Below are 27,290 nucleotides of genomic sequence, written 5' to 3'. Positions count from 1 at the left end.
TGAAATTATCAATCCGGTGTCTTTTCGTTTGGCTCTTCCAGCCTCTTTTGCCATTCATAATGTTTTCCATAGATCTTTGTTACGGAGATATGTGGTGCCCGTTGTTCCCTCGGTTGATCCTCCTGCCCCGGTGTTGGTTGAGGGAGAGTTGGAATATGAGGTTGAGAAAATTTGGGATTCTCGTTTTTCGAGGCGGAGGCTTCAGTATCTTGTCAAGGGGAAGGGTTATGGCCAGGAGGATAATTCTTGGGTTGTTGCCTCCGATGTCCATGCCGCCGATTTGGTTCGTGCTTTTCACTTGGCTCGTCCTGATCGGCCTGGGGGCTCTGGTGAAGGTTCAGTGACCCCTCCTCAAGGGGAGGGGGGGTACTGTTGTGAATTCCGCTCTTGGGCTCCCTCCGGTGGTTGTAAGTGGCACTTTTGTGAGTTCTGCTCTTGGGCTCCCTCCGGTGGTTTTAAGTGGAATGGCTGCTCCTTGGATTTAGCAGTCAGCAGCTGCTTCCACTAATTGTCTATTCTGCCCGGCTATTTAGCCTGGCTCTTCCCTTCAGCTTGTGCCACTTGTCAATGGTTCCTGGTTGGATTCACATCTCTCTTGGTTTTCCCTGATATCCTGACCAGTTCAGCAAAGATAAGTCCTTGCTTGCTCTTTTCTGTCCACATGTTGTGGACTTCATTGTTCGGTACATTCTATGTTTTTGTCCAGCTTGTCAGTATGGATTAATTCTGTTAAGCTGGAAGCTCTGGGAAGCAGATTTACCCTCCACACCTTTAGTCAGGTGTGGAGATTTTTGTAAACTCTGTGTGGATTTTTTGTAGTTTTTATACTGACCGCACAGTATCCTGTCCTGTCCTATCTATCTAGCTAGTATGGCCTCCTATGCTAAAATCTGATTTCATTTCTGCGTATGTTATTTCCCTCTCCTCTCACCGTCAATATTTGTGGGGGGCTATCTTTCCTTTGGGGATTTTCTCTGAGGCAAGATAGGTTTCCTGTTTCTGTCTTTAGGGGAAGTTAGATCTTAGGCTGTGGCGAGGGGTCTAGGGAGTGTCAGGTACCCCCCACGGCTATTTCTAGTTGCGCTGCTAGGTTCAGGGTTTGCGGTCAGTACAGATACCACCGCCTTCAGAGCTCGTCCCATGTTGCTCCTAAACCACCAGATCATAACACCTGGGGCACCGCACATACATCCAGAGAAAATGAGCAAGCAATGGTGCCGGCACTGGAGGTGAGTAAATGTGTTATTGTTTTCCAATGGGGAAAAATGAGAATTAATAAGGAGTTGTCAGAGTAGTGGACGAACCCTTTACGTTATATGTGCAATAGAAAATAATATACAGAATATGGCACTGATAAACCAAAACTCTCAAAAGGAACAATCCCATTATAGTAACGACAGTAAACCACAGCTAGAACCACAAGTGTGCAAAAACTGCCCAGAAAAAAGTGCTATTAAAGAATATCCCATTATCCCATAGAAAAATATAAATCTTTATTAGTTATATAAAATAAATAATAAAAGGTAACCACAATGTATAATTGTATAATTAGTAGTGATGAGCGAATATACTCGTTGCTCGGGTTTTCCCAAGCACGCTCGGGTGATCTCCGAGTACTTCTTAGTGTTCGGAGATTAAGCTTTCATCGCCTCAGCTGAATGATTTATGGCTACTAGCCAGGCTGAGTACATGTGGGGGTTGCCTGGTTGCTAGGGAATCCCCCATGTACTCAGGCTGGCTAGTAGCTGTAAATCATTCAGCTGCCGCAATGAAACCTTAATCTCCAAACACAACAAATACTCGGAGATCACCTGAGCATGCTCGGGAAAACCCGAGCAACGAGTATATTTGCTCATCACTAATAATTAGCGTCAAAACAGCAAAGGAGCTGAACATTATATGAAGTTGAGAGAAACAACTCCTAATATACAATGTTGCTGATGTTAGTATACAAATGCAAAGTGTAGAAAAAAGGTAAATAACTGCTAAGTAAAATTTTATATATTAAACTTTATATATTATTCACCTTCTTTGCTGTTTTTCTACATTGTAATTCCACATTGTGGTTACCTTTTATTGGCCTCTGCAGTGTCCCTCTTCAAATGAGCTTCCTTGTTATTTTAATTATTTATATGATATAACTTGTCAGGAGCAAGCACTCTGCTGCCTCCAATCGTCAGGGCAATTACGCAATTCACCGGTGGAGTATATATATATATATATATATATATATATATGTATATATATATATACACAGTACAGACCAAAAGTTTGGACACACCTTCTCATTTAAAGATTTTTCTGTATTTTCATGACTATGAAAATTGTACATTCACACTGAAGGCATCAAAACTAATCATTAACACATGTGGAATTATATACTTATATACAATTATATACATAATTATATTATATTTAATTAATATTATATTATATATTTATATATATATTTATATTATCTAATATATAATTGCCTAGAATACTACTTCCTGCAATTTGTGCCAACTTCCGTGGCTTTGTCCGGAGCTAGTGTCCGGAGCTAATGTCCGGAGCTAATGTCCGGAGCTAATGTCCGGAGATTAATTGCCTAGAATACTACTTCCTGCAATTTCTGCCAACTTCCGTGGCTTTGTCCGGAGCTAATGTCCGGAGCTAATGTCCGGAGCTAATGTCCGGAGATAAGTGACGTCAACAGTGTCCAGTGTCTAATTGGTTGCCGCCTGCTGCGAGCGACCAATCAGAAACGTGCCGTACTGTGACACACTCCGCCCGCCATTTTGGTGTGATTTTTGAATTTTTACCTCACAGCAAGTTTCTACTGCGTGGAGGCGGGCCCAGTGACGTTGCTCTTCAAGCTCCTGCCGAATTTCGTCAAAAAATGATAATACCATTTACCAAAACTATATATATTTAGTTGTGAAGTGGTTCAGTGACATTTTCACACCAATTTTGAACTTTTGTTTGGTGTTTTCTCCATATACTGCCTATTATTTTTGTTCTTTCTTACTATTATTTATTAATTGTATTATTCTTACATTCGAATAAATAAAGTATATATGGATTCTAGACTCCCGATTCTTTAGAATCGGGCTGCCATCTAGTCTAATATATAATTGCCTAGAATACTACTTCCTGCAATTTGTGCCAACTTCCTGTCCGGAGCTAATGTCCGGAGCTAATGTCCGGAGATTAATTGCCTAGAATACTACTTCCTGCAATTTGTGCCAACTTCCGTGGCTTTGTCCGGAGCTAATGTCCAGAGCTAATGTCCGGAGCTAATGTGCGGAGATAATGTCCGGAGCTAATGTCCGGAGCTAATGTCCGGAGCTAATGTCCGGAGATAAGTGACGTCAACAGTGTCCAGTGTCTGATTGGCTGCCGCCTGTTGCGAGCGACCAATCAGAAACGTGCCGTACTGTGACACACTCCGCCCGCCATTTTGGTGTGATTTTTGAATTTTTACCTCACAGCAAGTTTCTACTGCGTGGAGGCGGGCCCAGTGACGTTGCTCTTCAAGCTCCTGCCGAATTTCGTCAAAAAAATGATAATACCATTTACCAAAACTATATATATTTAGTTGTGAAGTGGTTCAGTGATATTTTCACACCAATTTTGAACTTTTGTTTGGTGTTTTCTCCATATACTGCCTATTATTTTTGTTCTTTCTTACTATTATTTATTAATTGTATTATTCTTACATTTGAATAAATAAAGTATATATGGATTCTAGACTCCCGATTCTTTAGAATCGGGCTGCCATCTAGTAATATAATATTATAATATAATATAATATAAATATTTATTTTTATATTATATACAGTTAAGTCCATATATATTTGGACAGAGACAACATTTTTCTAATTTTGGTTATAGACATTACCACAATGATTTTTAAACAAAACAATTCAGATGCAGTTGAAGTTCAGGCTTTCAGCTTTCATTTGAGGGTATCCACATTAAAATTGGATGAAGGGTTTAGGAGTTTCAGCTTCTTAACCTGTGCCACCCTGTTTTTAAAGGGACCAAAAGTAATTGGACAATTGACTCCAAGGCTATTTCATGGACAGGTGTGGGCAATCCTTTCGTTATGTCATTCTCAATTAAGCAGATGAAAGGCCTGGAGTTGATTTGAGGTGTGGTGCTTGCATTTGTAAGGTTTTGCTGTGAAGTAAACATGCGGTCAAAGGAGCTCTCCATGCTGGTGAAACAAGCCATCCTTAAGCTGCGAAAACAAAAAACCCATCCGAGAAATTGCTACAATATTATGAGTGGCAAAATCTACAGTTTGGTACATCCTGAGAAAGAAAGAAAGCACTGGTGAACTCATCAATGCAAAAAGACCTGGGCGCCCACGGAAGACAACAGTGGTGGATGATCGCAGAATAATCTCCATGGTGAAGAGAAACCCCTTCACAACAGCCAACCAAGTGACCAACACTCTCCAGGAGGTCGGCGTATCAACATCCAAATCTACCATAAAGAGAAGACTGCATGAAAGTAACTACAGAGGGTTCACTGCACGATGCAAGCCACTCATAAGCATCAAGATGAAAAAGGCTAGACTGGACTTTGCTAAAAACATCTAAAAAAGCCAGCACAGTTCTGGAAGAACATTCTTTGGACAGATGAAACCAAAATCAACCTCTACCAGAATGATGGAAAGAGAAAAGTATGGCGAAGGCGTGGTACAGCTCATGATCCAAAGCATCACACATCATCTGTAGAATACGGCGGAGGCAGTGTGATGGCTTGGACATGCATGGCTGCCAGTGGCACTGGGTCACTAGTGTTTATTGATGATGTGACACAGGACAGAAGCAGCCGAATGAATTCTGAGGAATTCAGAGACATACTGTGTGCTCAGATCCAACCAAATGCAGCCAAACTGATTGGTCGTCGTTTCATACTACAGATGGACAATGACCCAAAACATAAAGCCAAGTAACCCAGGAGTTTATTAAAGCAAAGAAGTGGAATATTCTTGAATGGCCAAGTCAGTCACCTGATCTCAACCCAAATGAGCAGCATTTCACTTGTTAAAGACTAAACTTCAGATAGAAAGGCCCATAAACAAACAGCAACTGAAAACCACCGCAGTGAAGGCCTGGCAGAGCATCAAAAAGGAGGAAACACAGCGTCTGGTGATGTCCATGAGTTCAAGACTTCAGGAAGTCATTGCCACCAAAGGGTTTTCAAACAAGTACTAGAAATGAACATTTTATTTAAAATTATTTAATCTGTCCAATTACTTTTGATCCCTTTAAAAACAGGGCGGCACATGTTAAGGAGCTGAAACTCCTAAACCCTTCATCCAATTTTAATGTGGATACTCTCAAATGAAAGCTGAAAGTCTGAACTTCAACTGCATCGGAATTGTTTTGTTTAAAATTCATTGTGGTAATGTCTATAACCAAAATTAGAAAAATGTTGTCTCTGTCCAAATATATATGGACCTAACTGTATTTATTAATATTATATTATATTATATAATTATACTTATATTACAATTATATACAAAACAACTGTGTGTGTGAAACAACTGAAATTATGTCTTATATTCTAGGTTCTTCAAAGTAGCCACCTTTTGCTTTGATGACTGCTTTGCACACTCTTGGCATTGTCTTGATGAGCTTCAAGAGGTAGTCACTGGGAATGGTCTTCCAACAATATTGAAGGAGTTCCCAGAGATGCTTAGCACTTTGTTGGCCCTTTTGCCTTCACTCTGCGGTCCAGCTCACCCCAAACCATCTCGATTGGGTTCAGGTCTGGTGACTGTGGAGGGCAGGTCATCTGGCATAGCACCCATCACTCTCCTTCTTGGTGAAATAGCCCTTACACAGCCTGGAGGTGTGTTTGGGGTCATTGTCCTGTTGAAAAATAAATGATGGTCCAACTAAACAGAAACCGGATGGAATAGCATGCCGCTGTAAGATGCTGTGGTAGCCATGCTGGTTCAGTATGCCTTCAATTTTGAATAAATCCCCAACAGTGTCACCAGCAAAGCACCCCACACCTTCACACCTCCTCCATGCTTCACAGTGGGAACCAGGCATGTAAAGTCCATCCGTTCACCTTTTCTGCGTCGCACAAAGACACGGTGGTTGGAACAAAAGATCTCAAATTTGGACTCATCAGACCAGAGCACAGATTTCCACTGGTCTAATGTCCATTCCTTGTGTTCTTTAGCCCAAACAAGTCTCTTCTGCTTGTTGCCTGTCCTTAGCAGTGGTTTCCTAGCAGCTATTTTACCATGAAGGCCTGCTGCACAAAGTCTCCTCTTAACAGTTGTTAAGGCATTGACCTGGTCTCTAATCTGAGCTGCTGTTAACCTGCGATTTCTGAGGCTGGTGACTCATATAAACTTACCTCAGAAGCAGAGGTGACTGTTGGTCTTCCTTTCCTGGGGCGGTCCTCATGTGAGCCAGTTTCTTTGTAGCGCTTGATGGTTTTTGCCACTGCACTTGGGGACACTTTCAAAGATTTCCCAATTTTTCCAACTGACTGACCTTCACTTCTTAAAGTAACGATGGCCACTTGTTTTTTTTTACTTAGCTGCTTTTTTCTTGCCATAATACAAATTCTAACAGTCTATTCAGTAGGACTATCAGCTGTGTATCCACCAGACTTCTGCACAACACAACTGATGGTCCCAACCCCATTTACAAGGCAAGAAATCCCACTGATTAAACCTGACAGGGCACACCTGTGAAATGGAAACCATTCCCGGTGACCACCTCTTGAAGCTCATCAAGAGAATGCCAAGAGTGTGCAAAGCAGTCATCAAAGCAAAAGGTGGCTACTTTGAAGAACCTAGAATATAAGACATAATTTCAGTTGTTTCACAGTTTTTTGTTAAGTATATAATTCCACATGTGTTATTTCATAGTTTCGATGCCTTCAGTGTGAATGTACAATTTTCATAGTCATGAAAATAAAGAAAAATCTTTAAATGAGAAGGTGTGTCCAAACTTTTGGTCTTTACTGTGTATATATATACAGTGGGGCAAAAAAGTATTTAGTCAGTCAGCAATAGTGCAAGTTCCACCACTTTAAAAGATGAGAGGCGTCTGTAATTTACATCATAGGTAGACCTCAACTATGGGAGACAAACTGAGAAAAAAAAATCCAGAAAATCACATTGTCTGTTTTTTTAACATTTTATTTGCATATTATGGTGGAAAATAAGTATTTGGTCAGAAACAAACAATCAAGATTTCTGGCTCTCACAGACCTGTAACTTCTTCTTTAAGAGTCTCCTCTTTCCTCCACTCATTACCTGTAGTAATGGCACCTGTTTAAACTTGTTATCAGTATAAAAAAACACCTGTGCACACCCTCAAACAGTCTGACTCCAAACTCCACTATGGTGAAGACCAAAGAGCTGTCAAAGGACACCAGAAACAAAATTGTAGCCCTGCACCAGGCTGGGAAGACTGAATCTGCAATAGCCAACCAGCTTGGAGTGAAGAAATCAACAGTGGGAGCAATAATTAGAAAATGGAAGACATACAAGACCACTGATAATCTCCCTCGATCTGGGGCTCCACGCAAAATCCCACCCCGTGGGGTCAGAATGATCACAAGAACGGTGAGCAAAAATCCCAGAACCACGCGGGGGGACCTAGTGAATGAACTGCAGAGAGCTGGGACCAATGTAACAAGGCCTACCATAAGTAACACACTACGCCACCATGGACTCAGATCCTGCAGTGCCAGACGTGTCCCACTGCTTAAGCCAGTACATGTCCGGGCCTGTCTGAAGTTTGCTAGAGAGCATTTGGATGATCCAGAGGAGTTTTGGGAGAATGTCCTATGGTCTGATGAAACCAAACTGGAACTGTTTGGTAGAAACACAACTTGTCGTGTTTGGAGGAAAAAGAATACTGAGTTGCATCCATCAAACACCATACCTACTGTAAAGCATGGTGGTGGAAACATCATGCTTTGGGGCTGTTTCTCTGCAAAGGGTCCAGGACGACTGATCCGGGTACATGAAAGAATGAATGGGGCCATGTATCGTGAGATTTTGAGTGCAAACCTCCTTCCATCAGCAAAGGCATTGAAGATGAAACGTGGCTGGGTCTTTCAACATGACAATGATCCAAAGCACACCGCCAGGGCAACGAAGGAGTGGCTTCGTAAGAAGCATTTCAAGGTCCTGGAGTGGCCTAGCCAGTCTCCAGATCTCAACCCTATAGAAAACCTTTGGAGGGAGTTGAAAGTCCGTGTTGCCAAGCGAAAAGCCAAAAACATCACTGCTTTAGAGGAGATCTGCATGGAGGAATGGGCCAACATACCAACAACAGTGTGTGGCAACCTTGTGAAGACTTACAGAAAACGTTTGACCTCTGTCATTGCCAACAAAGGATATATTACAAAGTATTGAGATGAAATTTTGTTTCTGACCAAATACTTATTTTCCACCATAATATGCAAATAAAATGTTAAAAAAACAGACAATGTGATTTTCTGGATTTTTTTTTCTCAGTTTGTCTCCCATAGTTGAGGTCTACCTATGATGTAAATTACAGACGCCTCTCATCTTTTTAAGTGGTGGAACTTGCACTATTGCTGACTGACTAAATACTTTTTTGCCCCACTGTGTATATATATATATATATATATATATATATATTGAGAGAGCGCTCTGGCAAAAATTAAGAGACCACCACATCAAAATCTTGTCATGGGCAGCCCAATCTCCAGACCTGAACCCCACTGAAAACCTCTGGAATGTAATAAAGAGGATGATGTATAGTCACAAGCCATCAAACAAAGAAGGACTGATTACATTTAGTGCCAGAATCAGTGGGAAAGACTGGTGGAAAGCATGCCAAAACGCATGAAAGCTGTGGTTAAAAATCATGGTTATTCCACAAAATATTGATTTCTGAATTCTTCCTGAGTTAAAACATTAGTATTGTTGTTTCTAAATGATTATGAACTTGTTTTCTTTGCATTATTTGAGGTCTGAAAGCACTGTTGTTGTTTTTTTATTATTTTGACCAATTTTCTTTGTCAGAAAAAAAATACAAAATTTATTGCTTGGAAATTTGGAGACATGTTGTCAGAAGTTTATAGAATAAAAGAACAATTTACATTTTACTCATAAATATACCTATAAAGAGAAAAGTCAGAGAAACTGAACATTTTGCAGTCGGCTCTTTATTTTTGCCAGAGCAGTATTCCAGGATAAGTTGGCTACTCAAGCCCTAGGGAATGTAGAAACATTAGAAATGTGAAGATTGTTCCAGCTTCTTTCCGATTAAAAGTCCTTTATTGATCCATAGCCTTAAAAATCATCCCTGCACAAAAGGGAATGTGAACAGCGACAAAAACCTGCTAATAGCAACGCGTTTCGATCTAAAAGATCTTCATCATGGCTATCTACACACAAATGCAGAGGAAGTATATATACAATGCTTTAGCAAATCACAGTAAACACTTCAGATCACATGATCTGATCGCAGGTCCTGCAAGCAATACAAAACCATATAATAACAATAAAAAAGAGCAAAAGTAGATTAAAATTAACATTTTAACAATAATGGTACATAATTTTGTTCCTTTTGTTGAGTCCCAAAGGCAATCTAGATTGTAAATTATATATCCAGTATGCCTCCCTTGTGAGGAGGCGTCTCTTAATATCTCCTCCACGGACAGACTTCTTTAATAGCTCAATCCCCTGAATGAACATAGCAGAAATATTACCTTCATGGTGCATTGCAAAATGTTTTGAAACCATAGATATATTTCTATTAATGGCATTAAAATTTGTAATATCTCTCAGGTGTTCCGATATCCTTGTTTTTAATTTCCTAGTTGTACACCCAACATATGCAACCGTACATTCCCTACACCCAATTTTATACCCTACATTCTCAGAGTGACAGTTGATAAATTATTTTATGTTAAATTCCTTTGTATTATTGTAATTGGTAAAAGTTTTGCCAGTCAGGCTGTGAGCGCAAGTTTGTTAATGTCTGAAAATTGGGGGCTAAATTGAAGGCACACAAATGGTTTTCCTTTTCTTTTGTCTATATTAATTTTGTTCTTATTTTTCTTTATTAACAAATCAGACCTCTCTTTTTTATCCACTATTTTGCGAGCCCTATCAAAGCACCACTTGGAGTATTTACGTTTTATTAATTTATTTTCAAGGGCAGATACATCGCCGCCCCCATATGCCATACCTAGGTTTATTGAATATATCAACACTAATGAGCTTGGTATTAGATTCACTCAGATGCGATAAAAATCAGATATCATTCTTGGATTTGGAATTGAGTGGGATTGGTGGAGAAATAATTAATAGTAGAACATTTATCAAACCAATTAGCGGCAACACAGTGCTGCACGCCAAAAGTAGCCATCCTACGCATACAATAAAGTCTATATACCAATTGGGGAATTTACAAGACTTAAAAGAAATTGCTTCAAGGAAGAGGATAGGATTAAAGACTTTGATGCCTTTGAAAATAAATTAATAAAATGTAAATACCCCAAGTGGTGTTTTGATAGGGCTTGCAAAATAGTGGATAAAAAAAGAGAGGGCTGATTTGTTAATACAGAAAAATAAGAACAAAATTAATATAGACAAAAGAAAAGAAAAACCATTTGTGTGCCTTCAATTTAGCCCCCAATTTTCAGACATTAAGTCTATTATTCATAAGCGCTTGCCTGTATTATTGGAAGATGAGGAAACTGCTAAAATTTTAAGCAAGGGAATTAATATTGTTTCACGTAGAGCCCCCACAATTGGCAATATAATTTCACCAGGATTGTTCCTATCCAGACCTAGATCCCAAACCTGGCTGGATTGCAAGGGATTTTATAAGTGCGGCACTACGTCTTGCACCACTTGCGCTCACAGCCTGACTGGCAAAACTTTTACCAATTACAATAATACAAAGGAATTTAACATAAAAGAGTTTATCAACTGTCACTCTGAGAATGTAGTATATAAAATTGGGTGTAGGGAATGTAAGGTTGCATATGTTGGGTGTACAACTAGGAAATTAAAAACACGGATATCGGAACACCTGAGGGATATTACAAATTTTAATGCCATTAATAGAAATATATCTATGGTTTCAAAACATTTTGCAACGCACCATGAAGGTAATATGTCTGCTATGTTCATTCAGGGGATTGAGCTATTAAAGAAGTCTGTCCGTGGAGGAGATATTAAGAGACGCCTCCTCACAAGGGAGGCATACTGGATATATAATTTACAAACTAGATTGCCTTTGGGACTTAACAAAAGGAACAAAATTATGTACCATTATTGTTAAAATGTTAATTTTAATCTACTTTTGCTCTTTTTTATTGTTATTATATGGTTTTTGCATGTTTGTATTGCTTGCAGGACCTGCGATCAGATCATGTGATCTGAAGTTTTTACTGTGATTTGCTAAAGCATTGTATATACACTTTCTCTGCATTTATGTGTAGATAGCCATGATGAAGATCTTTTAGATCGAAACGCGTTGCCATTAGCAGGTTTTTGTCGCTGTTCACATTCCCTTCTGTGCAGGGATGATTTTTAAGGATATGGATCAATAAAGGACTTTTAATCGGAAAGAAGCTGGAACAATCTTCACATTTCTTACGTCTTCAGGTGTTGCTACGTCTGGGTCAGGAGGGGTTCACGTGCTCCTGTGGTCTGTTGGTGAGCTGACTGGGCCTTTGGCCCCCGTATTTTTCTATTGATATACTGTAGAAACATTACCTGCAATAAATAAATAATAATAATCTTTATTTATATAGCGCCAACATATTCCGCAGCGCTTTACAGCTTAACAGTTTCAAACACAACAGTCATAAGTAACAAGGTTAACAATACAATAATTAAGGCACAATAAGACGACCCTGCTCGTGAGAGCTTACAATCTACAATGAGGTGGGGGATATACAAAGTACAGGAGCTTATTTACAATGAAGTATTTACAATGATGGTCCAGCCATCTTCAGGGAGTGGGGGACAGATGGAGATAGTGAATGGGCTACACACATAAAATGACTGATTAGGGAACGTGATAGGCCGCTCTGAGCAAATGTCTTTTGAGGAAGCGCCTAAAACTATGCAAATTGTGAATGGTCCTAATATCTTGGGGTAGAACATTCCAGAGGATTGGCACAGCATGGGAGAAGTCTTGGAGTCGGGAGTGGGAGGTGCAGATTAGTGCAGAGGTTAGTCGAAAGTCATTTGCAGAGCGCAGAGGTCGGTTAGGCCGATAGAAATGAGAGAGTAGATGTAAGGGGGTGCCGCACTGTGAAGAGCTTTGTGGGTGAGAACAAGTACTTTGAATTGTATCCTGTAATGAATGGGCAACCAGTGTAACGACTGTCGAAGAGCGGACGCGTTCGAGTAACGATTAGCTAGATAGACAACCCTGGCTGCTGCATTAAGGATAGACTGGGGAGGGAAAGTCGAGTAAGGGGGAGGCCAATTAATAGAGCGTTGCAGTAGTCCAGGCGGGAGTGGATCAGGGCAACAGTGAGGGTTTTGTTGTTTCCATAGTATGAAAAGGGCAGATTCTAGCGATGTTCTTAGGCACGAGCGGGCAAGAGATTGTATATGGGATGTGAAGGAGAGATCGGAGTCAAACGTAACACCCAGACAGCGTGCCTGCTGCTGGGGTGTTATTTTGGTGCCATCCACGGAGAGGGAAATGTCAGGTTTAGGGAGGTTAGCAGATGGTGGGAGCAGAAGAAGTTCAGTTTTGGAGAGGTTGAGTTTCAGATAGAGAGCAGACATGATGTCGGAGACTGCGGACAGACTGTCACTGGTGTTCTGTAGTACAGTGGGAGTAAGGTCGGGGGATGACGTGTATAGTTGTGTGTCATCGGCATAAAGATGGTACTGAAAGCCAAATTTGCTGATGGTCTGTCCAATTGGGGCCATGTAGAGAGAGAAGAGAAGGGGGCCAAGGACTGAGCCCTGAGGTACCCCGACTGTGAGAGGAAGAGGAGACGAAGTGGAGCAGAACAGAACACTGAAGGAGCGGTCAGAAAGGTAGGAGGAGAACCAGGAGAGAGCAGTGTCCTTAATGCCTAGTGACTGGAGCCTAGAGAGTAGGAGAGGGTGGCCAACAGTGTCAAAAGCTGCATAAAGATCGAGAAGAATAAGCAGAGAGTGGTCACCATTACATTTTGCTGTCAGAAGGTCGTTGGTCACTTTGATGAGTGCAGTTTCTGTCGAGTGTAGGGGGCGGAAGCCAGACTGTGAAGGGTCTAGGAGGGAGTGAATGGAGAGGTAACGGGTAAGGCGGGAGTAGACTAGGCGCTCCAAGAGTTTAGAGATGATGGGGAGGTTGGAGACTGGTCTGTAGTTATTTGTGCAGGATGGGTCGAAGGCGGCTTTCTTTAGCAACAGAGTAATGATAGTGTGTTTGAAGGAGGACGGGAAAATGCCTGAGGAGAGTGAGAGATTAAAGATTGTAGTTAGGTGAGTAGTGACGACTGGAGAGAGAGACTGGAGGAGATGAGAGGGAATGGGGTCAGTAGTGCATGTTGTCTGACGAGAAGAAGAGAGGAGCATGGAGACTTCTTCTTCTTTGATGGGATCAAACGTGGAGAGTGAGCCAGGGGAGATGCAGGGAGGGATTGAAGTTACTGAACTTGGTGATTGGGAGCGAATTTCCTGACGGATATTGTCTATTTTCTCTATAAAATGGGAGGCCAGGTCATCAGCACAAATGTCTGTGATGGGGGCTTGTGCTTTTGGCCTGAGGATGGAGTGAAAGGTGTCAAAAAGGTTCTTGGGGTTGTTGGATAGTAATTTTCCACATCAATCTTTTATTTGTTATATGCTAGAAAAACACAATTTTTCCAATATCTTATTATAATACCTATTGACGTACTCGCTCTGTCAAGCTTTATTCATTATTTTTTGTAGCTTTTGTACTGCTTCCTTTTACTTGGTCCTTTCAACAGTATATTCACACACAGCAGTTAGTTGCAGGAAATTCTGCATCTGTCCAATTTATTTGAATGGCGCTTTCACAAATTCATGCAGATAATATCAATACAACCTCTTCCAGATTTATGGGAATGAAGTCTCCTTGGCTATGTAATGTGATAGAATCCCAACAGATATAATATATATGATCATACCTCTAAATTCAGGATGTGGTTGCCTGCCCATCTTATCTAGGCATTTTCTTTCTTCAACCTTAATTTCCAGCTGGAGATAACACTCTGGGTGAAAACCATGGACCTTTGGAACACAAAGAAAGGAAATTAGTTTCTACAGTAATGTAGAATGCATTGTGACACAGTTAGCCAGGCATATATTATAATGTACAGATGTATCAACCCTTACTTTTCTACAAATTTCAGTAACGACTCGCAAAATACAAAATTTGATGCATTCTTGCAACATGCTAGCAAAACATCTGACTGGCTGAAATTCACATGCCAGCCACTTGGTGACCACCTATAGACACATAGACCCTTATTCACAAAGACTGGGCTTCTTAAAAAAATTTGGCGCATCTTCCAGCAACTGTGCACACTACAAAAAAAGCACACTGTTTTAGACTCAATTATGATGAATATAAAGGTTATGCTCAGTTCACTCTCAACTAAATCCTACCCATTTTCCAAAAAGTAGGCAGAGCTATACAGAATTGGCATAGAAAAGCCAAAAGTTGCCCCAATTCGGTGACATCTGAAAAAGTTTTTCTCCTGAAAACTGTAAATAACTAAATAACTGTTTGATGAATAAGCGTCTTACAGCTTTATAGAGTAATTATCTTCAGAGAGAGTATCACAAAATCAACTCTGTGCTAATAAGGGGATAGATAGAGAAGACAAGGTGAGTGAGACAGTTGGGGTCAATGAGGATTTAAGGGAGCTGGGATATGCAAGGGAAGTAGAGAGCTGAGTAGAAGTAACAAATGTGCCAAAAGTATTAACTGCCTGCTGGCAAATGCAAGAAATCTTGCAAAGAAGAAAACAAATGAACTGGAGACTCCTATGTCAGTCCTAGAATACGATGTGGTGGTGGGCATTATGGAAACCTGGCTGGATGAAAGCCATGACTGGGTAAGAAACGTAGAGGGTTACACTACATTTAAAAACACAAAGAAAGTGGAGGTGTGTGTATTATCGTAAAAAGCTAACTTAACACCTCTGCTCAACTATGACATTGGGGGAGCTGCGACAATGTAGAGTCAGTATGGGTAAATATACATGGGGATGGCAATAATGGAACGCTGCTATTTGGAGTTTGCTACAAGCCTCCTAATATAGCTGAACAGGTAGAGGATGAAATGCTGCAACAAATTACAAAGGCAGCAAATAATAATATGGTCCTTATTATGGAGGATTTTTTGGGACATAGAATCTTCTGGTTGTGCTAAAAGCTGCAAGCTCTTATCCGCAGTTCAGGACAATTACCCCTCCCAGCTGGTAGATGAACCAACCAAGGGTGTAAATCTGCTGGATCTGTTTCTGTCAAGTAGACCAGATACATTTTCAAATCTACAGATCAGGGAGCATTTGGGAAGCAGTGACCATAATATGGTAAGTTTCAATGTAATTTTTAATCAAACATTCAAAAAGTGAAATGCAAGAACCAAGAACTTAAAGAAAGTTGATTGCAACAAATTAAGGGAAGAGCTTAGTCGAGTAGACTGGGACCATGTCATGGTAACTGGGGATACCGAACATAAATGGGGCATGTTTAAGGAAATGCTACTAGAATCCTGTAGAAAAGGTATACCCTCTGGTAATAAAATTTCAAGAAATAAAAAGAAACCATTATGAATAAGGCAGTACAAAGTTTAATAAGACAAAAAAACAAAAGACATTCAAAATCCTGAAGACTGAAAAAACAAATAGCATTTCAGGAGTATAAAGATCTAAATAAGAAACGTAAAAAAGTAATCAAGCTAGCAAAGTTAGCCACAGAGAAACAAATAGCCAACAACATTAAAATGAATCCTAAAAATTTTATAAATACATCAATGACAAAAAGAAGAAAACAGACTGTATCGGCCCCTTAAAAGACAATAATAGGATAATTATATAGGACGAAGAAAAGGCTGAGATATTAAACAGGCACTTTTCATCCATCTTCACCAATGACCTGTTTTTTTCCAGTGATCTTTCAACAAGGCAAAAATCAAAGTTTAGCTAGTTTAACACAAAAAGAAGAATGCTTGCATCTGAGCAAATTAAACGTTGACAAATCTCCCGGCCCAGAAGGCATTCATCCACGGATACTGAGGGAATTGAGCTCAATAGTTGACAGACCACTATATCTCATATTTTTAGACTGTCTTGTAACAGGGGTGGTGCCACAGGATTGGAGGATGGCTCATGTGGTACCGATATTTAAGAAAGGTAAGAAAGTGGATCTGGGCAACTACTGTTCGGTAAGCCTGACATCAATAGTGTGCAAAATTTTTGAGCGCATCATAAGAGATGAGCTGCAAAAATATATTGCAGAGAATAATATAATAAATGACAGCCAGCATGGATTCATGAAGAATAAGTTGTGTCTAACTAACATGTTGGGTTTCTATGAGGAGGTGAGTGTGAATCTAGATGTTGGTAATGCAGCTGATGTGATTTATCTGAACTTTACAAAGGTATTTGATACTGTACAACATACCAGCCTTATCCTGAAGCTACAGAAGCAAGGACAGGGGGAAACTATATGCAGATGGGTAAGAAATTGGCGAAATGACAGCAAAGAGTCATTGTAAATGGTATGTTCTCTAAATGGGATATAGTCAGCAGTGGGGACTGTAGGGATCTGTGCTAGGACCGATTCTTTTAAACCTCTTTATTTATGACTTTGTGGATGGTATGTAGGGTATTATCTGACCTTGACATTACAATATTGCAAAACGATCTGGATAAGATGTTTGAATGGGCAAACACTTGGTAAATGAGGTTTAATGTAGATAAATGTAGAGTAATACACCTGGGATGGAGTAATCCTATTGCTGCATATACACTAAATGGGAGTATACTCAGGTGTTATGATCTGGTGGCTTAGGAGCAGCATGAGACGGACTCTGGAAAAGGTGGTCCCTGTACTGACCGCAGACCCTGAACCTAGCAGCGCAACTAGAAGTAGCCGTGGGGGGTACCTAACACTCCCTAGACCCCTCGGCACAGCCTAAGATCTAACTACCCCTAAAGACAGAAACAGGAAACCTATCTTGCCTCAGAGAAAATCCCCAAAGGATAGATAGCCCCCCACAAATATTGACTGTGAGAGGAGAGGGAAATAACATACGCAGATATGAAATCAGATTTTAGCATAGGAGGCCATACTAGCTAAAAAGAAAGAACAGAACAGAGCACTATGCGGTCAGTATAAAAACACTAGAAAATATCCACCACAGAAGATACGAATCACCACATCTGACTAAAGACATGGGGGGTATATCTGCATCTCCAGAGAAATAGATAGGCTGCAAAAATCCTTCACAGACAAAACTGGACAAGACAAAAACATGAATATGCACAGAACTATAGGTCCACAGTAGGTGGACAGCAAAAACAAAGCCAGGACTTATCTTTGTAGAAAAGCACAGCAAACTGGAGAGACCAGCAGGGAAGTGAATCCTGCAAAAACAATGACAACTGGCACTGACTAAAGAGTCCTGCAAAGCTATATACCCCAGTCAGTTTTGCAATTAGTAGATACACATGTCCACTCCTGCAGTCCAGGCACAACTGCATTACCCTCTACAACCACCGGAGGGAGCCCAAAAGCAGAATTCACAACACTCAGGACTACAGAACAGGAGAAGGACTTGGGTGTTCTGGATACAAGTAAGCTGAGCAGCAGTACTCAATGTCAAGCAGCAGCAGCAAAAGCAAACAACATTTTAGGGTGTATGAAAAGAGAGATAAAATCCTGTGATCCCAACGTATTGTTACCACTGTATAAATCGCTAGTGAGGCCACATCTAGAATATGGGATCCAGTTTTGGGCTTCACATTTTAAAAAGGATATTCAGAAGTCAGAATCACTTCAAAGGCAGCAAGTAGTTTATTACCATGTATGGAAAGCCTGTCATGTGATAACAAGTTGAAAAAGTTAGGCTTCTTTAGCTTACAGTTAGGTCCATATATATTTGGACAGAGACAACATTTTTCTAATTTTGGTTATAGACATTACCACAATGAATTTTAAACAAAACAATTCAGATGCAGTTGAAGTTCAGACTTTCAGCTTTCATTTGAGGGTATCCACATTAAAATTGGATGAAGGGTTTAGGAGTTTCAGCTCCTTAACATTTGCCACCCTGTTTTTAAAGGGATCAAAAGTAATTGGACAGATTCAATAATTTTAAATAAAATGTTCATTTCTAGTACTTGGTTGAAAACCCTTTGTTGGCAATGACTGCCTGAAGTCTTGAACTCATGGACATCACCAGACGCTGTGTTTCCTCCTTTTTGATGCTCTGCCAGGCCCTCACTGCGGTGGTTTTCAGTTGCTGTTTGTTTGTGGGCCTTTCTGTCTGAAGTTTAGTCTTTAACAAGTGAAATGCATGCTCAATTGGGCTGAGATCAGGTGACTGACTTGGCCATTCAAGAATATTCCACTTCTTTGCTTTAATAAACTCCTGGGTTGCTTTGGCTTTATGTTTTGGGTCATTGTCCATCTGTAGTATGAAACGACGACCAATCAGTTTGGCTGCATTTGGCTGGATCTGAGCACACAGTATGGCTCTGATTACCTCAGAATTCATTTGGCTGCTTCTGTCCTGTGTCACATCATCAATAAACACTGAGCTGTACCACGCCTTCGCCATACTTTTCTCTTTCCATCATTCTGGTAAAGGTTGATCTTGGTTTCATCTGTCCAAAGAATGTTCTTCCAGAACTGTGCTGGCTTTTTTAGATGTTTTTTTTAGCAAAGTCCAGTCTAGCCTTTTTATCCTTGATGCTTATGAGTGGCTTGCACCGTGCAGTGAACCCTCTGTATTTACTTTCATGCAGCCTTCTCTTTATGGTAGATTTGGATATTGATATGCCTACCTCCTGGAGAGTGTTGTTCACTTGGTTGGCTGTTGTGAAGGGGTTTGTCTTCACCATGGAGATTATTCTGCGATCATCCACCACTGTTGTCTTCCGTGAGCGCCCAGATCTTTTTGCATTGATGAGTTCACCAGTGCTTGCTTTCTTTCTCAGGATGTACCAAGCTGTAGATTTTGACACTCTTAATATTGTAGCAATTTCTCGGATGGGTTTTTTCTGTTTTCGCAGCTTAAGGATGGCTTGTTTCACCTGCATGGATAGCTCCTTTGACTGCATGTTTACTTCACAGCAAAACCTTCCAAATGCAAGCACCACACCACACCACAGGACTTTTGTTGTGAATTCTGTGGTCAAGCTCCCTCCTGTGGTCGTGAGTGGTACTGCGGCTGGTTCTGTCTATAAGCTTCCTTTGGTGGATGAGAGTGGTACTGCGGCTTCTGAGTTTCCTTCCTCAGGTGATGAGGTTAAGTCGTTAGGTGCTGCTCTATTTAACTCCACCTGGTGCTTTGATCCTGGCCTCCAGTCAATGTTCTAGTATTGGTCTTGCTTCCTCCTGGATCGTTCCTGTGGCCTGTCTATCCTGCATAAGCTAAGTTCTGCTTATGTTATTTTTGTTTGCTATATTTTCTATCCAGCTTGCTATATTGGTTTTTCTTGCTTGCTGGAAGCTCTGAGACGCAGAGGGAGCACCTCCGTACCGTTAGTCGGTGCGGAGGGTCTTTTTGCCCCTCTGCGTGGTTGTTTGTAGGTTTTTGTGTTGACCGCAAAGCTACCTTTCCTATCCTCGGTCTATTCAGTAAGTCGGGCCTCACTTTGCTAAATCTATTTAATCTCTGTGTTTGTATTTCATCTTTACTCACAGTCATTATATGTGGGGGGCTGCCTTTTCCTTTGGGGAATTTCTCTGAGGCAAGGTAGGCTTATTTTTCTATCTTCAGGGCTAGTTAGTTTCTCAGGCTGTGCCGAGTTGCATAGGGAGCGTTAGGCGCAATCCATGGCTACCTCTAGTGTGGTGTGATAGGATTAGGGATTGCGGTCAGCAGAGTTTCCACGTCTCAGAGCTCGTCATATGTTATTGGTAAATGTCAGGTCACTTTGTATGCTCTGAACTTCAAGGTCCATTGTGGTTCTGAATTACCTGATCATAACAGTACTGGAGGCCCAAAGTACTAATGCTTCTCAATAGAGGGAAAAGAGAAGTTCTGAGACCATTTTTTTTTCTTTGCACTGTGTTCTGTCTTTCTTTTCCCCTATACATCAGGGTGGTTCAGAACACAGGTGTGGACATGGACATTCAGGGTCTGTCCTCTTTGATGGATAATCTCACTATAAGAGTACAGAACATTCAAGATTTAGTGGTTCAGAATCCTATGTTAGAACCTAGTGGATGCTTTCCTGAAACGGAAAGTACTTGCAAGCAGCATAATACAAAGAATAGCAGGTTTACCCAGAATCCTTTGCAGTAGGCGGAGCTATGCAAATCATCTCTTTCCACCCCAGTCTAATCCACAGCGCTTGGAATCGCCAAGCGTGCAATGCTGCGGATTAGTTTCTAAATTTACACAGCCAACCAATTCCTACCTGTGGACACGTGTTTCGGGCTTTAGGCCCTCATCAGCACAGGGCTGGAATTGGTTGGCTGTATGGAGTGGGGCTCGGTGAGCAAGCGATACATACATGCTAGCCACGTTAGGGAGAGACCTTTTCGGTCTCTTTCGTCCCGCTACATTTAGCCCAACTTGGGTCTCTCCCTAAGGTGGCTAGCATGTATGTATGTTAGAACCTAAAATTCCTATTCCTGAGTTATTTTCTGGAGATAGAGCTAAGTTTTTGAATTTTAAAAATAATTGTAAACTATTTCTGGCTTTGAAACCCCACTCCTCTGGTGACCCAGTTCAACAAGTTAAAATTATTATTTCTTTATTACGTGGCGACCCTCAAGACTGGGCATTTTCCCTTGCGCCAGGAGATCCTGCATTATGTAATATTGATGCGTTTTTTCTGGCGCAGATTGCTGTACGACGAACCTAATTCAGTGGATCAGGCAGAGAAAAATTTGCTGGCTCTGTGTCAGGGTCAGGATGAGATAGAGATTTATTGTCAGAAGTTTAGAAAGTGGTCCGTGCTCACTCAATGGAATGAATGTGCGCTGGCAGCTATTTTCAGAAAGGGTCTCTCTGAAGCCCTTAAGGATGTCATGGTGGGATTTCCTATGCCTGCTGGTCTGAATGAGTCTATGTCTTTGGCCATTCAGATTGGTCGACGCTTGCGCGAGCGTAAATCTGTGCACAATTTGGCGGTATTATCTGAGCATAAACCTGAGCCTATGCAGTGCGATAGGACTTTAACCAGAGCTGAAAGGCAAGAACACAGACGTCAGAATGGGCTGTGTGTCTACTGTGGTGATTCCACTCATGCTATCTCCGATTGTCCTAAGCGCACTAAGCGGTTCGCTAGGTCTGCCACCATTGGTACGGTACAGTCGAAATTTCTTTTGTCCGTTACTTTGATCTGCTCTTTGTCTTCCTATTCTGTCATGGCATTTGTGGATTCAGGCGCTGCCCTGAATTTGATGGACTTGGAGTTTGCTAGGCGCTGTGGGTTTGTCTTGGAGCCCTTGCAGTGTCCTATTCCATTGAGAGGAATTGATGCTACGCCTTTGGCCAAGAATAAGCCTCAGTATTGGACCCAGCTGACCATGTGCATGGCTCCTGCGCACCAGGAGGATATTCGCTTTCTGGTGTTGCATAATCTGCATGATGTGGTCGTGTTGGGGTTGCCATGGCTACAAGTCCATAACCCAGTATTAGATTGGAAATCAATGTCTGTGTCCAGCTGGGGTTGTCAGGGGGTACATGGTGATGTTCCATTTCTGTCTATCTCATCATCCACCCCTTCTGAGGTCCCAGAGTTCTTGTCTGATTACCGGGATGTATTCGATGAGCCCAAGTCCAATGCCCTACCTCCGCAAAGGGATTGTGATTGTGCTATCGATTTGATTCCTGGTAGTAAGTTTCCTAAGGGTCGACTGTTTAATTTATCTGTACCTGAGCACGCCGCTATGCGGAGTTACATGAAGGAGTCTTTGGAGAAGGGTCATATTCGCCCGTCATCGTCGCCATTGGGAGCGGGGTTCTTTTTTTTGGTCAAGAAGGATGGTTCGCTGAGACCTTGTATTGATTACCGCCTTCTAAATAAAATTATGGTCAAATTTCAGTACCCCTTGCCGCTGCTGTCTGATTTGTTTGCTCGGATTAAGGGGGCTAGTTGGTTCACCAAGATAGATCTTCGTGGTGCGTATAATCTTGTGCGTATTAAACGGGGCGATGAATGGAAAACAGCATTTAATACGCCCGAAGGCCATTTTGAGTACCTGGTTATGCCATTCGGATTTTCTAATGCTCCATCAGTGTTTCAGTCCTTTATGCATGACATCTTCCGAGAGTACCTGGATAAATTCCTGATTGTATACTTGGATGATATTTTGGTCTTCTCGGATGATTGGGAGTCTCATGTGAAGCAGGTCAGAATGGTGTTCTGTTATGAAAGGCAATTCAGTATCACAATGGACATGGAGGTCAGAGCACATACAGTGATCTGACAATAACCCAAAATAAAAGAACGAGCTCTGAGACGTGGGAACTCTGCAGACCGCAATCCCTGATCCTCTCCAAACACAACGAGAGGCAGCCGTGGATTGCGCCTAAAGCTCCCTATGCAACTCGGCACAGCCTGAGAAACTAACTAGCCTGAAGATAGAAAAAATAAGCCTACCTTGCCTCAGAGAAATACCCCAAAGGAAAAGGCAGCCCCCCACATATAATGACTGTGAGTAAGATGAAAAGACAAACGTAGGGATGAAATAGATTCAGCAAAGTGAGGCCCGATATTCTAGACAGAACCAGGATAGGAAAGATAACTTTGCGGTCTACACAAAACCCTAAAGAAAACCACGCAAAGGGGCAAAAAGACCCTCCGTACCGAACTAACGGCACGGAGGTACACCCTTTGCGTCCCAGAGCTTCCAGCAAAACAAATAGACAAGCTGGACAGAAAAAATAGCAACAAATAGCAAAGAAGCACTTAGCTATGCAGAGCAGCAGGCCACAGGAATGATCCAGAGAAACACAAGTCCAACACTGGAACATTGACAGGAAGCATGAATCAAAGCATTAGGTGGGGTTAAGTAGAGAAGCACCTAACGACCTCACCAGATCACCTGAGGAAGGAAACTCAGAAGCAGCAGTACCAGTTTCCTCCACAAACGGAAGCTCCCAGAGAGAATCAGCCGAAGTACCACTTGTGACCACAGGAGGGAGCTCTGCCACAGGATTCACAACAGTACCCCCCCCTTGAGGAGGGGTCACCGAACCCTCACCAGAGCCCCCAGGCCGACCAGGATGAGACACATGAAAGGCACGAACAAGATCGGGAGCATGGACATCAGAGGCAAAAACCCAGGAATTATCCTCCTGAGCATAACCCTTCCATTTAACCAGATACTGGAGTTTCCGTCTTGAAACACGAGAATCCAAAATCTTCTCCACAATATACTCCAATTCCCCCTCCACCAAAACCGGGGCAGGAGGGTCAACAGATGGAACCATAGGTGCCACGTATCTCCGCAACAATGACCTATGGAAGACGTTATGTATGAAAAAAGAATCTGGGAGGGTCAGACGAAAAGACACAGGATTAATAACCTCAGAAATCCTATAAGGACCAATGAAACGAGGTTTAAACTTCGGAGAGGAAACCTTCATAGGAATATGACGAGAAGATAACCAAACCAGATCCCCAACACGAAGTCGGGGACCCACACGGCGTCTGCGATTAGCGAAACATTGAGCCTTCTCCTGGGACAAGGTCAAATTGTCCACTACATGAGTCCAAATCTGCTGCAACCTGTCCACCACAGTATCCACACCAGGACAGTCCGAAGACTCAACCTGTCCTGAAGAGGAACGAGGATGGAACCCAGAATTGCAGAAAAATGGCGAAACCAAGGTAGCCGAGCTGGCCCGATTATTAAGGGCGAACTCAGCCAAAGGCAAAAAGGACACCCAGTCATCCTGATCGGCAGAAACAAAGCATCTCAGATAGGTTTCCAAGGTCTGATTGGTTCGTTCGGTCTGGCCATTAGTCTGAGGATGAAAAGCCGAGGAAAAAGACAAGTCAATGCCCATCCTACCACAAAAGGCTCGCCAAAACCTCGAAAGAAACTGGGAACCTCTGTCAGAAACGATATTCTCTGGAATGCCATGCAAACGAACCACATGCTGGAAGAACAATGGCACCAAATCAGAGGAGGAAGGCAACTTGGACAAGGGTACCAGATGGACCATCTTAGAAAAGCGATCACAGACCACCCAAATGACTGACATCTTTTGAGAGACGGGAAGATCTGAAATAAAATCCATAGAGATATGTGTCCAAGGTCTCTGCGGGACCGGCAAGGGCAAAAGCAACCCACTGGCACGAGAACAGCAGGGCTTAGCCCGAGCACAAATCCCACAGGACTGCACAAAAGAACGCACATCCCGCGACAGAGATGGCCACCAAAAGGATCTAGCCACTAACTCTCTGGTACCAAAGATTCCAGGATGACCAGCCAACACCGAACAATGAACCTCAGAGATCACTTTATTTGTCCACCTATCCGGGACAAACAGTTTCTCCGCTGGACAACGATCAGGTCTATTAGCCTGAAATTTTTGCAGCACCCGCCGCAAATCAGGGGAGATGGCAGACACAATTACTCCTTCCTTGAGGATACCCGCCGGCTCAGATAAACCCGGAGAGTCGGGCACAAAACTCCTAGACAGAGCATCCGCCTTCACATTTTTAGAGCCCGGAAGGTACGAAATCACAAAGTCAAAACGGGCGAAAAACAGCGACCAACGAGCCTGTCTAGGATTCAAACGCTTAGCAGACTCGAGATAAGTCAGGTTCTTATGATCAGTCAATACCACCACGCGATGCTTAGCTCCTTCAAGCCAATGACGCCACTCCTCGAATGCCCACTTCATGGCCAGCAACTCTCGGTTGCCCACATCATAATTCCGCTCAGCAGGCGAAAACTTCCTGGAAAAAAAAGCGCATGGTTTCATCACTGAACAATCATAACCTCTCTGCGACAAAACAGCCCCTGCTCCAATCTCAGAAGCATCAACCTCGACCTGGAACGGAAGAGAAACATCAGGTTGACACAACACAGGGGCAGAAGAAAAACGACGCTTCAACTCTTGAAAAGCTTCCACAGCAGCAGAGGACCAATTGACCAAATCAGCACCCTTCTTGGTCAAATCGGTCAATGGTTTGGCAATACTAGAAAAATTGCAGATGAAGCGACGATAAAAATTAGCAAAGCCCAGGAACTTTTGCAGACTTTTCAGAGATGTCGGCTGAGTCCAGTCATGGATGGCTTGGACCTTAACAGGATCCATCTCGATAGTAGAAGGGGAAAAGATGAACCCCAAAAATGAAACCTTCTGCACACCAAAGAGACACTTTGATCCCTTCACAAACAGAGAATTAGCACGCAGGACCTGAAAAACCGTTCTGACCTGTTTCACATGAAACTCCCAATCATCCGAGAAGATCAAAATGTCATCCAAGTACACAATCAGGAATTTATCCAGGTACTCTCGGAAGATGTAATGCATAAAGGACTGAAACACTGATGGAGCATTTGCAAGTCCGAATGGCATCACTAGATACTCAAAATGACCCTCGGGCGTATTAAATGCAGTTTTCCATTCATCGCCTCGCCTGATTCGCACCAGATTATACGCACCACGAAGATCAATCTTGGTGAACCAACTAGCCCCCTTAATCCGAGCAAACAAATCAGATAACAAAGGCAAGGGGTACTGAAATTTAACAGTGATCTTATTAAGAAGGCGATAATCTATACAAGGTCTCAGCGAACCATCCTTTTTGGCTACAAAAAAAAACCCTGCTCCTAATGGCGACGATGGCGGGCGAATATGCCCCTTCTCCAGGGATTCCTTCACATAACTGCGCATAGCGGTGTGCTCAGGCACGGATAAATTAAACAGTCGACCTTTTGGGAATTTACCACCAGGAATCAAATTGATAGCACAATCACAATCGCTATGCGGAGGTAGGGCATCGGACTTGGGCTCATCAAATACATCCCGGTAATCAGACAAGAACTCTGGAACCTCAGAAGGGGTGGATGACGAAATTGACAAAAATGGAACATCACCATGTACCCCCTGACAACCCCAGCTGGACACCGACATGGATTTCCAATCCAATACTGGATTATGGGCTTGTAGCCATGGCAACCCCAACACGACCACATCATGCAGATTATGCAACACCAGAAAGTGAATATCCTCCTGATGTGCAGGAGCCATGCACATGGTCAGCTGGGTCCAGTATTGAGGCTTATTCTTGGCCAAAGGCGTAGCATCAATTCCTCTCAATGGAATAGGACACTGCAAGGGCTCCAAGAAAAACCCACAACGCTTAGCATATTCCAAGTCCATCAAATTCAGAGCAGCGCCTGAATCCACAAACGCCATGACAGAATATGATGACAAAGAGCAGATCAAGGTAACGGACAAAAGAAATTTTGACTGTACCGTACCAATGGTGGCAGACCTAGCGAACCGCTTAGTGCGCTTAGGACAATCAGAGATAGCATGAGTGGAATCATAACAGTAGAAACACAGCCCATTCAGACGTCTGTGTTCTTGCCGTTCAACTCTGGTCAAAGTCCTATCGCACTGCATAGGCTCAGGTTTAAGCTCAGGTAATACCGCCAAATGGTGCACAGATTTACGCTCACGCAAGCGTCGACCGATCTGAATAGCCAAAGACATAGACTCATTCAAACCAGCAGGCATAGGAAATCCCACCATGACATCATTAAGGGCTTCAGAGAGACCCTTTCTGAACATAGCTGCCAGCGCAGATTCATTCCATTGAGTGAGCACTGACCATTTTCTAAATTTCTGGCAATATACCTCTATCTCATCCTGACAAAGAGCCAGCAAATTCTTTTCTGCCTGATCCACTGAATTAGGCTCATCGTACAGCAATCCGAGCACCAGGAAAAACGCATTGATATTACTTAATGCAGGATCTCCTGGCGCAAGAGAAAATGCCCAGTCCTGAGGGTCGCCGCGCAAAAAAGAAATAATAATCAAAACCTGTTGAACTGGATCACCAGAGGAACGAGGTTTCAAGGCCAGAAATAACTTACAATTATTTTTGAAACTCAGAAACTTAGTTCTATCTCCAAAAAA

General features: G+C 42.2%; 1 protein-coding gene across 1 annotated transcript in view; it reads right to left on the bottom strand.

The window, feature by feature from the left end:
- VIPR2 (vasoactive intestinal peptide receptor 2) overlaps positions 1-27,290 on the bottom strand; it is a 171,844-nt gene that overhangs the window by 107,337 nt on the left and 37,217 nt on the right. The window contains exon 2 of the mRNA XM_069729711.1: positions 14,119-14,221. Coding sequence (XP_069585812.1) covers positions 14,119-14,221 — 103 coding nt within the window. The remainder of the gene's footprint in view (positions 1-14,118; positions 14,222-27,290) is intronic.

Source organism: Ranitomeya imitator, chromosome 6, assembly GCF_032444005.1.
Source record: "Ranitomeya imitator isolate aRanImi1 chromosome 6, aRanImi1.pri, whole genome shotgun sequence".
Classification (NCBI taxonomy): domain Eukaryota; kingdom Metazoa; phylum Chordata; class Amphibia; order Anura; family Dendrobatidae; genus Ranitomeya; species Ranitomeya imitator.
Note: the sequence above shows the minus strand (reverse complement) of the source record. Positions and strands in the feature narration are given on the sequence as shown.